The sequence below is a fragment of the Culicoides brevitarsis genome, chromosome 1 (assembly GCF_036172545.1).
Source record: "Culicoides brevitarsis isolate CSIRO-B50_1 chromosome 1, AGI_CSIRO_Cbre_v1, whole genome shotgun sequence".
Taxonomy (NCBI): domain Eukaryota; kingdom Metazoa; phylum Arthropoda; class Insecta; order Diptera; family Ceratopogonidae; genus Culicoides; species Culicoides brevitarsis.
In genome coordinates, this window is record NC_087085.1 from 30,478,098 (window position 1) to 30,491,198 (window position 13,101).

At 30.1% G+C, this 13,101-nt stretch overlaps 4 protein-coding genes across 4 annotated transcripts in view; 1 reads left to right on the forward strand and 3 right to left on the reverse strand.

Moving 5' to 3' along the window:
• LOC134830615 (A disintegrin and metalloproteinase with thrombospondin motifs 15) overlaps nt 1-13,101 on the forward strand; it is a 106,599-nt gene that overhangs the window by 28,236 nt on the left and 65,262 nt on the right. Inside the window, exon 2 of the mRNA XM_063844160.1 lies at nt 3,022-3,465. Coding sequence (XP_063700230.1) covers nt 3,228-3,465 — 238 coding nt within the window. The 5' untranslated portion in view covers nt 3,022-3,227. The remainder of the gene's footprint in view (nt 1-3,021; nt 3,466-13,101) is intronic.
• LOC134828086 (trypsin-4-like) lies at nt 8,668-9,601 on the reverse strand. Its single transcript, XM_063841045.1, has one exon. It carries the CDS (start codon nt 9,400-9,402, stop codon nt 8,668-8,670), a length of 735 nt encoding a protein of 244 aa, XP_063697115.1. The 5' UTR covers nt 9,403-9,601.
• On the reverse strand, nt 10,270-11,119 carry LOC134828089 (trypsin-4-like). Its single transcript, XM_063841051.1, has 2 exons — nt 11,065-11,119; nt 10,270-11,012 (listed from the first exon to the last, which is right to left on the reverse strand). The coding sequence occupies exons 1-2, from the start codon at nt 11,117-11,119 to the stop codon at nt 10,270-10,272; spliced, it is 798 nt and encodes a 265-aa protein (XP_063697121.1).
• LOC134828090 (trypsin-7-like) lies at nt 11,617-13,034 on the reverse strand. Its single transcript, XM_063841052.1, has 2 exons — nt 12,986-13,034; nt 11,617-12,377 (listed from the first exon to the last, which is right to left on the reverse strand). The coding sequence occupies exons 1-2, from the start codon at nt 13,032-13,034 to the stop codon at nt 11,617-11,619; spliced, it is 810 nt and encodes a 269-aa protein (XP_063697122.1).

The following is a 13,101-nucleotide window of genomic DNA, read 5'->3' on the forward strand; positions in this document are numbered from 1 at the left end:
TTCTGTCACATAATTTTAACGTAAAGTGTTAATAACTCACTTGTTGGTATTAAAAAATTACAATAAAAAATTCACTTTCAATGCGAATTTTTTATTCTTTAAGCCAGACTCTAGCTGTGCCCCGTTGTTTAAGTCATTATATATAAATTGCTGTTGCTAGACGAGAACACGATAAAAGTAGGTTTTTGAGTGTCAAGGTCTTCTTTCTTCGTCTTCGCTTCTCTTCTAGTGTCTAAGATAAAGAATTGAAAAAAAAAGTTAAATAAAAAAAACAAATAATATATTTTTATTTACCGAAACCTCATTTAGAGATATTTATATGATATCATCATCGTCATTTTTTATTCTCGCGGGACTGAATCGAGTAGTCTATGGGTCTGTAGAAGTAACATGTGATCGAGGAGAGCAAATGACTTATCGTTGTTGGACGTGCTTGCCACAGTTTCTCGCAGTTTTGCTTGACTCATTTTATTCATAAAACTGAATGAATAAAATAAAGTAAAAATTGACAAGATACAAAAAAAAAATACAACAAAAAATGTACAGGAAAAAAAGTGATCTACAGCAGTTTCTATGCAAATAAGCGCCCGTTTCGCAGACACAGATACATGGACTCGACTTAATGAATGGAGATAAAAGATACGTGCAAAACTTTTGTGTGGCATCTTGTCGTATTATTTTGTCGTTGAAATGTGTCAACGTTTTTCTTCCTTTTTGCATGGTTATGTTTTGCGGTGTCACGCAGCGAGGTCCTCAAGGTCTCTCACTCGGTTTCTTTCTCAGGATGGCGAATCTAGATAACCGAAGTTGCGTAGGACTTTTATTTATGATTAACGACAAGATCTTTGATTTATTGCTGGCTTGGTTAAAAAGGAGATGAAGAGGTGGTTCTTTTGTGAATCAATAAAAAAAGTTTCGTTTTTGCTCAATCAATTTATAAAAAAAATATTGAAAAATGAAGTAAATCTTAGAAGAGATCAGTCAGTCTAGCTACTGTCTTCTTTTCTAACTTTTTGTTCAAGTCTTTCGTATTTTTCTTGTTGATGGTGATGAAGATACGTTTCAGTCAGAAGAAGTAAAAGTAGAGAGTAAAACGCCTGTAGATGATTTTTTATAAGAAATAGAATAAATTTCACATCACTTAACGTCATTATTTACGTAATTTATAACGTTCATTCGCAGTTCTAGTGTTAAAATTGCGTTGAATGCACTTAAATGTGATAAAGACTCGACTCTTTAAAATAATTGGAATAGATGTGATCGCATTTTTTAATTTTATGTTAGTCTTGTCATAATAAATGTCAAAACAAAAAATCAAATTTAAAATTATATTCAGAAATGGAAAAAGTTTATTTTTTCCTTGGAACCAAACTCATTTCCCAAAACTATATTTACCCCAAGATTATGAAAAAAAAATCCTAAATTAAATCAATTTTATACATTTTTTAAGTAATTCTACAAATTTTAATTTTAAAAATATAAAACTTCCCCATTTTTCTTTAAAAAATTCAATATTTCTTAATGGTTTTTGTAACTTTCCCGGGAAAGAGGCTCCCAGCTTCCCGCACTTTTTCCAAGACCGGTTATATTAAAGTTTAAAAAAAAATATAAATAACTTAATACTTTTTTAAAAAATTATCCATACGATACCTGCCCTCTTATTACTCTTGACCTCTTAAGTACAAGGATGTAAATGAATGTTTGTGGATCTATTATAATAATTTGTTCTTTTTAATGGCAAGTTAGGATCTGATGTTAGGAGCTAAGTTGATTTACAAAAGGAAGAAAATGATTTCTAATGTTTTTTGAAGCTGAGGAATTTTAAAGACTCATATACTTTTGAAATTATTCAAGATTTTTTTGATGTTTTCTTCTTAGCTATAATTCTGATGACATCAACTTCGTAGTTTTTTTTTATCCAGAATTGCTTGTTTTTGAAGCCGAAGAACTTTTTTTTTATAAGATCATTTTTAATTTTCTGCATAATTGGACAAAAGTCCTTCCTTTTTAATCAATCGTTACATTTGTTGCCTCCTTATACTTAGTTGCCTATTTACATCTGCTTCGTATTTTATTAAGCTTAAATTCCTTGTTCTTCCAAGTGTCATTTCTCGAATTAAGCCAGTTGAAAAAAAATCGATTAAATGATCAATCAATCCTTTCTTGAGCCTCAAAGCTATAAAAAAAGCTATAAAGAAAGAAAAAAAATTATTTTTAAAATTAAACGGACAGACACTTACCTTGTCAAATATTTTTTTCCTTAAAACATCAAAAAATGAATTATTACACATTTTATATCGGATTTCCTTCTGGCATAAAACGTTATTATTTGCAATAATTTATAACTCTCCACTACTTGAAGTTGATTCTATTGTCTGATATGAAAATGATTAGTATTAGTCTCAGTTATACACGATCAACATAAAAAAAAACAATCTATATTTAAACAGTTGCATTTTGCTGAAGTCGTATGTCTTGTCTACTACAATACGTGCTAAAAAATAATATTATAATAATTTGCATTCAAATTTATATCTTTTTTGTGATAGGCGTATATAATTTTTAGCTGGTAACAAACTTTTTTTTGCATTATTACTTGGAAGTGTTTGACACCTTCTTCTAAATATCATACGATTCGAAAAATATTTTTTCAAAAAATAAAAACGAGTAGTAGTGATATCAAGTTACCTTTGACGTTTCTCATACAATATACATAAAAATATTTTATAAGACACATTTCAAAAAATTACCATATTCACATCACTCGTTTAAATTAGCCTGCGTGACAAATTTTTCAACATGAGTTTCGACTAATTTTTCGTACGAGTTGTAAAAAGTTGAACTACAGCCAAAAGAGCGTACAAAAGGTCTCCTCCTAATAAAGATCAATTTGTATTCGGATCTAATTAATTTTTATCGTTGTTAGAATAAAATTAAGTTGTAGTCCAGATGTTTTGAGACAATCACCTGTCATTTTGTTTTTTGTCATAAATTAATTAATTTATTTTTTTTTCTTTTCAGATAATTTTGCAGCCAAGAAAGAGTTAACAAAGAAAGTGCCGTTCAATGTGACAATCTCAAGTGCAATAATAACAAAAAAAGTGTCTTTTCTAAATAAATGATTTGATAATTAAGAAATCAAATAAATAAAAATATTCACTGCCATAAATGTAAAAGATAAACAAAATATTTTTTAAAAAAATAATAAATAGATAAATTGTCTCAATATGACGACTCGCTGGTGCAAAAAAGCTCCACGCATAGCATTTATAGTATTTATTATCGTATCACTAATAATAGGTACATCGATATTAGTTGCATTAGTGAATGGTGCATTTTCGAGGAGTGACAGTGAAAATAATTTCAAAACACCACCAAATAGTAGTTTGTTAGGCAGTAGTACGTTAGAATTAAATTATGTTACGACCACAGCAGCTACGGTGACATCGAACGATAAAAGTACCGGTAAGTTTTTTTTTTGTATTTCCATGTATTTATACGACGCGGTGCTATATGTTAATTTTTATTTTCGCAATTAATTTATAACGATAAATCATCAGTTTTATTTATTTAAAAATATGCACCTGACACTTTTGAAGGACGATTACATTATTCACGACATTTTACACTCAAGTGCAGTTAAAATTAATTAAATTGAAAGGAATATGAGGAAAACAAATAAATCACAGTGTAACCCCTGAAATGAACCTATCAGGATATGTCTGGTGTCCCAGATTTACTAATTGCAATAATTTATTTATTTTTAATTTATTCACTGAGCAATTTTAATTATTTTCGACCATAAATTACAAAACAAAAATATTTATTTAAAAAAGTTTCGTAATTGAAAAAAGTCGTAAAAGGATTTTTTTATTAGAAATCCATTAAATTTACGAAAAAAATAAAATTTATTACTTTTGTTTTAAAAATTATGGAGAAATATTTTTTTTCTAATTTATAAAAAAATGTTTAATGGCCTTGTTTATTAGAACTTATTTTTCTATATTCATTCATGACGCAATTTCGCTAAATTGTCATATGGTCAGATTTCGTCGTTTCTTCATAAATCTGCGAAAAAAAGTGCATAAATTTGTAATTCAATACTTTCCGAATAACTTTGCACAAACATATTTTTCCCAATAACCGATAAAAATAAAATAATTCATTAATTAACCGAGTTCTTCCTATAAAATTTTATGAATGAATTTTATGCATATTTCACACATTCATAAAACAAATTTATTAGAAATAAAAATTTATTGTCATCATTTTTCATTGAAGTGAATAAATATTTCGCAAGCAATTGATACAAATTTTAATATTTATTCTTTTTTTTTATGTTGCAACCTCGTGCACCTCATATTTTTTTAATTATATTATTAAATTTTCACGTAATCATCATTTTATGTAAATTGTTTGTTTATTTATTCAAAAAGACAACTTCCGTATATTAATTAGTCGTGACCCTTCACATAGCACGGCGCACGAGCCTTATCATAATTTCTGATCTAAACGCATGATGATGATGATTCTTGTAAAAAATGTTTTTGTCATGCCTTGTCTTGTTTTGTCAAGCAAACGATCTGTCTTGACGTCTTGCGCATTTTCATTAAGAATTTACTCGTTTGTGAGTTTAAACAATGAAAAGTGATCGTCTTGAGTGATGATACTACTAATTAAAATGACAATAAATCATTGTCCCTCACCTAATTACAATGCGTTTTTTTGTCATTCTTTTGTCTTTATTTTCATTTATTTTATTTAAAAGTGCGCTTAAATTTTAGAAAGAAAGCATTTTAATCGGGTTTGAATGAGAAAATATGACCTGATGATTTTTTGCTTGTCTAGACATTTTTTTTTGTGTAAAGACGAACGTTTTTTACATACGAAATGCACGAAAAAAATAAATTCGAAATAAAATGCAAACAAATCGTCAATCAGGTATTTATTGTTTAGTAGACATTAAAATCTGTGTCAACATTCCGCGAGCAAAAAAAAAGAGGAAACCATAAATTTGAATACAATCAAGAGTCAAGTTAACGACCGTGCGGTGCAGAAAGATGTTTAGAATAAAAATTGGGTCCATTAGTAAAAATGTCATCATCGTTTAACGAAATGCATTTCATTCACATAAACGAAAAATTAAAACAGGGATGGGTAGTGCGATGAAAATGGGCACAGGGGCATTTTAGTAAAACTTGCCCTAACTGAATTCTGACATTTAAACAAATGAACCCAAATTAAAATTTTCATTTAAACAAAAAAAAATGAGTTTTTGAAAAAAATTGAAAAAAATTCACAAAGCTAATTATTGAAGCTTTTTATCCAAAAAAACTCAAAATATTTAAAAAACAATAAAAGTAAAATTAAAAGGAAGTGAAAAATTAAAGTTTCTAAGTGCATCTCGTTTAGACGAATTGATTTTTAAAAAACAACTTAAGAAGACCTAAAGCACCTCAAGAACTCAAGTCAAAATTCCGACAAGTTTAAACTTTAAAAAACATGACTAGAACTAGTTATCAAAAAGCAAAAAATATATAAGTTCCTCCTCAATGTAAGTATTTCTAATTGCTTTTCTTTAGAACCATAGTGAAAATCATCAAGCTGAAGGTACCAATTCTCATCAAAGAGCTTTTAAAAAATGCAAAGCAACTCTGCTCATCGACATACAATCTCGAAATGTGTCAAGAAACTTTTAATGTTTCCATATCTTCCATCCTCTTGTCGTCATCAACCTCATCATGTTACTCTCAAAATATAAACTTAAAATAAATATTTAGATCATTATGTCATTTCGTTTACTTTATTTACGATTCAAGTCACTTGTCGACGATGACAAGCTATGTTCATAAAATTTAAACGCACGAAAAAAAAAGTAATTTGCTTCAGTAACTGAGACCTCGTCTAATATAATAATAATCGACAATTACCTCCCATCAGAAACCGCCTCACACGTACTTTTATTTATCATAATCATGCAAATTTCATCGAAAAGTTGTCGTAGGTATTTAAGAGAGCCCGACCACCTTCTCATGCTTTTGTTTGTTTAAAAAGTGTCTCTTTTTAATTAAGCTACGCCTCTGCTTATCATCATTATATACTTACTTATTATAATATAAACACTTGGCGCCATATAGCTACAAACGCATGTTTCAAAAAATATTTCGTATCTTTTTTTTCTTGCTTGAAACAATTGTTCAAATAATTCAATTTATTTAACACTTTCTTGTATGTATTTTTTTATGTGGCAGAATATTTTTTACACACTTTTCGTGTTCAACATGAAATTTATTGGCAAGTGTGGCTTTTACGTAGTTTCCGTCATATTTGCAATGCATTAAAAAGTGATGATTTATGGTGCTTTCGTGTGCATTTCAACCTATACTTTCCTCACTGGAGATTATCTCATGATGTAAAAAACGAAAAATGTATTGGTTTAAGATTATTATTATTTTTTACGAGAGTGTGGGATTATTTTCTCTGAGCTTATGTTTTATTTTTTTTTCTTGGCATGTTATATTTAATTGTTTATTAGTGTCATACAATTTTATGTGACAACGAGGTTCACTCAACTTTTCGTTGTACCATTATTGTTATTTAACAATGATTTTACCAAACATTAAATTACGATTTATTAAAGTTTTATTGCAGAAAAAAATAAATAATTAAATAAAATATCGTTAAAAATCGGGCCAAAAATGCTTTTATGGGTTTTAAATGACCGATGTAAAATAAAATAAAATAAAAATAAATAAAATGACCAAAAATAAAAGAAGAGCACTTAATGGTCGTTGAAACAAACATTTCGCGCAATAACAAACAACCATAAATAATGCAATTTAATAACTTCATCATCTCATGTTGGGTCTGTTTTCATGCTGATTTTATTTTTATTTAAACCAGAATTTTATTTTCTTGCGGACGATATAAATAATTTTAAAATTCGTGTAAAAATGTATATTAAAGTGTATTAAAATGCATTTTGACCAACTTTTTATTAAATTAATGTTATTAATATCATTATTTTTTATTATAAAAATATGTTTTTTATATTAAAAACTTTCAGAACACACATTTTTTGTGTTCCTTGAAGGCTTGACGATGATCAAAATTAGTACAAGTAGTTGTTTTGTTGTAAAAATAATAATATATATGATAATAAACATTGTAATAATGTTATATATGTTATAAAACAAAGGTTTTTTTTAATACAAAGTAACGAAAATGTTAAACAGTAGCATATTTTTTAAAAATAATTTTTAAATCTTTTTACGAATTTTTTGGACAAAACAATACTTTTCTTTGTATTTGATTCTTTTTCAATGACTTACAAATTACCCATTCATTTGTAATAATTTACAAAAATATAATCATCATTTGTAAATCATGTCTTAAGGGCTAAAAAAACCCACAACCACCAAAACGTGTTCAAGCTTTAGCCAAAAACAGGTGAAATCATTCATAATTTTTGACAGTTACAACAAATCGCAAGTCATTGAACTTCAAACCAAAAAATAAATAAAAGTCAATGTCCCTTAAAATCTTATTTTTTAAATAATTTACAAATGGCACGCACATTTATGCCACGACTTAATCCCTTAGGCTTTGAACAAATACAAAAAACTGCACAAAAAATTTGCCGCAAAATTTATCTGATTTTGTTTACATATGTTTCAGTTACATTTTATTATAAATTCATTCATAACATTATTATTAAATAAATGCTCTGTGAATGGAAATTAAGTCAAAAATGAAGTTCATTGTTGTCCCGAAAACTAAAAGAGCGAAACGAAAAAGAGAATTTTAATTCAATTAAAATAAATTCAATTCCTGAGCGTTTTCTAAGAAATGCAAAAAAAGAAAGAAAGAACGACTGTTTAGTAAATTTCAGCCGAATCTACATGTCTATTTTGAGCAAAATAAAAAGTTATACAAACAGCAAAAGTTATGACTTGTTGGAACACATGTAACGAGCAAGACAATTGTAATTTGACACAAAAATAGCTTATATGTACGAAAAAGTATGTACTTGTAAATAAAACAAAACCATGGCAGACCAGGTTGGTTCTAATTCTGAGAAATGCAATTTATTTATTTTTTTTTTATAAAATGCTGTCTTGATGTTAGTTTGCATTCACTCATTGCGACTCATGGGTACAAAATAATTTGTTTTGTTTTTCATTCATAGTTTTGGTGTTGTTGTTTTTTTTTGTCATGTAGCTTCAGTGGTTAACACGAAAAATATTTTAATTAGATTCAATTTAGTTGGAAAAGAATTCGGACAGACAAAATTTGTTACTGGGAAAATTTTTGAAGTATTTATTTGAGGACATTTATTTTTTAAAATGTGCATTGGGTTGAAATTTAAGAAAAATAAATTATAACCAAAATTAAAATTCATTAGAGCTTAAAGCTTCAAATTCAGCATTAAGTCAAATTTTTAAAATGTGCATTAGGTCAAAATTTTAAAATGTGCATTAGGTCAAAATTTTAAAATGTGCATTAGGCCAAATTTTCAAATGTCAAATTGTTTAATTTTTAGGTTAGAATTTTAAAAGGAATGACCGTAAGGTTCAAAATGTGCATTGGGCTTGGTCACGTGGTTGAAAATAACAAAGTTTCTATATTTCTAAAAGTTAAAAGGGCAAATAAACCTTTGAAAAAAAATTAAACAGCTGCATGTTCTTTAATCCAACTTCTCACAGTCGATACCTTTGAATAAACTCCCGGATAATGAGGCTCCGCACAAGATTTTCCCCAGCTAACAACTCCTATCAACTTATCCTTGCCATCTGCTGTTTTCGTTACCAACGGACCTCCGCTATCTCCTTGACACGAATCCTTTCCGCCTTCTTCAAAGTTTCCAGCACATAACATACGTTCCGTAACTCCATAATACTCTTTATACGCATTGTCACAAACATCTCGATCCACAATTTGAACCGTAACAGCTCTCAACTTCCTACTAGACTCTGTTGGATTCCGAGTATTGCCCCAACCACTAACGACAGAATCAGAACCTACCACTTCTGGTTCCTTATCTTCTGGCAACAACACTGGTTGAGCATTTTCATTGAATTCAATTGGCGTGGCAAGTTTAAGGATGGAATAATCGTAATCTGTGGTACTTGCTACGTAATCGGGATGTTGAATGATTTCGGCAACTTGATGCATGTGACCTCCGTCGCCACTTCGGTACGAGGATCCAACGCGAACTTGTATGCGACTTGCGTTTTGTCGATTGGTACAATGGGCGGCAGTCATGATGAATGTAGGAGCGAGTATAGAACCTCCACAAAAGTGACCGTTTCGTTGCAACGAGACTTGGTAAGGATGAGATTTGATGTCAGCTTCTTTTCCTCCAACGATTCTGGGTCCATAGTAACGAGGGTTGAGAAGCATGTTTCTCGAACGGTCTAAAAACTTAAATTTTCAATTTTTCGACTTTCAAATGTAAAAAAAATACTCACAAGCATAATTTAGAGATACAAAAAAACTTAAAGTAACAAGAATTAATTTAAACATTTTAGAAAGAATGTTTTAAAGGAAATCTAATAGCAACAAAGGCTTTGAACAGAATAAGGTAATTAAATGGAACGAGCTTCTAGTTAAGTGAAAACAAATGAGGTCAAAATCGACTTCAACAGGGAATTTGATAATAAAAGTGCAGTTTTGAATACTAAATACGTAAAGTTTGTAAAGGTCGACAGTGATAAAGAAAATTCTGAAAAGTCGTTAATGATATAAAAGTGAAAAAGTTTAATCGAAGATACATTTTTAACGTAAATATTTCAAACAACTAGATGGTTTTAAATTGTGAGTATTTATTTCGTGACTGCTAAAAAAATCATCTTGAAATCCTATGGGCGAAAAACGGGTCAGATTGATCCCTTAAGGGATCAGGTTGACCGCTTAAGAGTCAATTTGATTCCTTAAGGAAATTTTTTGATCCCTTAAGGGATCAACCTGAACTCCTTTGGAGTCGGTCATCTTCAGACCCAAAAAATTGGATCTTTCAAGAGATCATTATGAACCCTTACGAGGTCAAATTGATCCTTTCAAGAGGTCAATTTACTCTTAAGGGGTCAACCTGATCCCTTAAGGGATCAATGTGACCCGTTTTTCGCCCATAGGGATGAGTTTTTCCATTACGAACCCCAATAAAGCTTTTACAGATATCACAAGAGTTGTAGTAAATATTTTTTTTTATTTTTTTATTATCCATAAAAACTTTAACCTTATCCTAAAAAGTTTTAATACTAATTAAAACTAAACTCCTGCATTTCCCTTGATCCAACTTCTAACCATAGAAACTTTTGAATAAACCCCTGGGTAATCAGGAGCTGCACACTGATATCCCCAACTAACAATTCCGATCAATTTCGGTCCATTATCTGTTTTAGTGATCAACGGTCCTCCGCTGTCTCCTTGACACGCATCCCTTCCGCCTTCTAAATAACCAGCGCATAACATGTTTTCCGTTACTTCATAAGATCCATCTTCCAGATCTTTAAACTTATCATTGCATGTTTTACGATTTACAATTGGGACCATTACAGCTCTCAAATGCTTATTTGATTCATTTGGATTATTCGTAAGTCCCCATCCACTAACGATACATTCTGTGCCTTCAACTTCTGGTTCTTCATTTTCGGGTAGCGACACTGGTTGGACTTTATTACTGTACGATATCGGTGAGCTAAGTTGTACAATTGAGAAATCAAAATCATAAGTCTCAAAGTTGTATTTGGGATGGTTTGTAATTTTTGACACTTGATAGATTTTTCCCTCATTACCGCCAACGCTCGAAGATCCAACGCGAACTTTTAAGGCACCTGCTAGAGCATTCTGAAAGCAATGAGCAGCGGATAAGATGTATGTGGGAGAGATTATGGATCCTCCACAAAAATGTCGATTTTGATTGTCTTGGAACGAGACTTGATAGGGAAAACATTCGATATCGACTTGATTACCTCCGACAATTCGAGGGTCTGAGCTGTTTTGTTGGATGTCTGAAAAATTCGAATGAAAAGCTTTTTTCTTTTAAAAAAGGAAAATTCTTACCAGCTAAGCTTTTAGATACAAAAAAGCTTAAAGTCACCAAAAATTGTTGAAACATTTTGAGTTTCAAACAAAATTCTAATCGCGACCAATGTTTATAACTTAATAAACATTAAATTGCAATAAGCCTTTATTAAAGCTGAAATAATTTCATAAAAAGTGTCCTCAATAGAAAATTGTTATGCAATTATTCAAAGGTAGTTAAAGATAACATTTTAAACAGTAATGAATATTAAAAAAAATAATTGTCACAATTAATTTGTCAACTTCATCGTTCGAGGAATTTATTCTTTTACAATTTTTTTTTGGAACAATTTAAAAATACTTAAAAATTGAGAAAAAGATACTTAGTTATAGAAACTCAAGATCTCGACCAAAATATTTTAAAATCGGTTTTATTTCATTTCTTTCTAAACATCGTTCGAAGCTCCAAGGAATGCGATAAAATAATTTTAAAAAATCAATTCTTTTTTAAAAATTGTAGATATGAAATCAGCTTTTCAATTTTAGTTAATTTTATTTAAATTTTTTCAAGCTTTTGACATTAAGAAAAAATTAAACTCCTGTCTCTTGTTTAATCCAATTTCTAACCATAGAAACCTTCGCAAAAGCTGCTGGATAATAAAAAGTAGCACACTGATATCCAAAACTAAAAACACCGATCAATTTCGGTCCTTTTTCTGTTTTGATTATCAACGGTCCTCCATCATCTCCATGACAAGCATCCTTTCCCCTCTTTGCACCCGCACATAACATGTTTTCCGGTACTTCATAAGCTCCACCATAAACTCCCGTTAACCTTGCATTGCAGTCATTACGATCCACAATTGAAAGCGTCACAGCTCTCAATTTTGAATTCCTTCCATAATATGGATCAGGTGAATCATGCGGATTTTTTGTAAGTCCATATCCACTAATGATGGCATCTGATCCGACAATTTCTGGTTCTTGGTATTCTGGCAACGCAATTGGTTGAACAGTTTCACTGTAGGAAAGTCGTGAGCTTAGTTGTACAATTGAGAAGTCGTAATCGAAATATCTGTTGTATTTTGGATGGTTGATGTATCTTGATACGTTATATAATTTTCCTTCGTAATCACGTAAGTCCGAAGACCCAATAAGAACTTCTACGTAGGGTTCATTATCAAGACCATCAAAGCAATGAGCAGCAGTTAAGATGTATGTAGGAGAAATGATAGATCCGCCACAAGTAAGACGACCGATGATATCGAGAATTGCAACTTGAAATGGAAAGCATTTTATATCGACTTCTTCACCTCCGACTATTCGAGGTTCAGGACCATTTTCATGGATATCTAAAAAAAAATTAAATAAATTTGTTACGTGTTTAGCGATCAACTAACGGCGAAAGAAAATTAATCATAGGAATCTGGGTTAAACAGTTTTTTCTCAAAATATCAAATTTAATTTCATTATTCCTTCAACCATCAAGTAGAAACAACGTAAATGAAAAATAGTCCCAATTGCCCTTTGCAGGTATAACAATTTCCGATTCCATATAAAAAGCCTTTTTCTCATCAAAAATATTAGTTTCTCTAAAATTTTTAAAAAATACTTACCAGCCTTAGAGAAAAAAATACTTAAAGTCACAAAAAATATTTTAATCATTTTTTAATGAAAATTCTACCGTTACTAAAGTTTAAAGCTCAATACAAAATGCAATTGAAACTAGCTTTTATTAAAGCAAAAATATTTCCATAATGTCCCCATTTGCAAAATTACTATGCAATTATATTCAAAAGTCACAAATGATAACGGACGTTCCAAAACCAATAAATAATATTAAAAAAAATGTTCATCGGAAACATAAAAACCTCGTCGGTCGAGACGTAATGGCAGACACACGAAAATACTCACAAAAAAATGCCAAGCAGATGTCTTCGATCCGAGATCTGACATTCACTTGTCATTGGTGTCGTTGTCAATTGCAGATAAATTCGCGGAAGTGTCATGTTTTTACAAATCGATGCCACGGTCTTTCCTTTAAATAATTAAATAAAAAAAAAATCAGAATCAATT

Bases quoted from the DNA above. Each gene is read 5' to 3' on its own strand.
- LOC134828089 (XM_063841051.1), bottom strand. From the start codon at position 11,119: ATGTTTCAACAATTTTTGGTGACTTTAAGCTTTTTTGTATCTAAAAGC. The intron at 11,013-11,064 runs GTAAGAATTTTC...CGAATTTTTCAG, and splicing joins TGTATCTAAAAGCTTAGCTG to ACATCCAACAAAACAGCTCA.
- LOC134828090 (XM_063841052.1), bottom strand. From the start codon at position 13,034: ATGACACTTCCGCGAATTTATCTGCAATTGACAACGACACCAATGACA. The intron at 12,378-12,985 runs GTGAATGTCAGA...ATTTTTTTTTAG, and splicing joins GACAACGACACCAATGACAA to ATATCCATGAAAATGGTCCT.
- LOC134828086 (XM_063841045.1), bottom strand. From the start codon at position 9,402: ATGCTTCTCAACCCTCGTTACTATGGACCCAGAATCGTTGGAGGAAAA.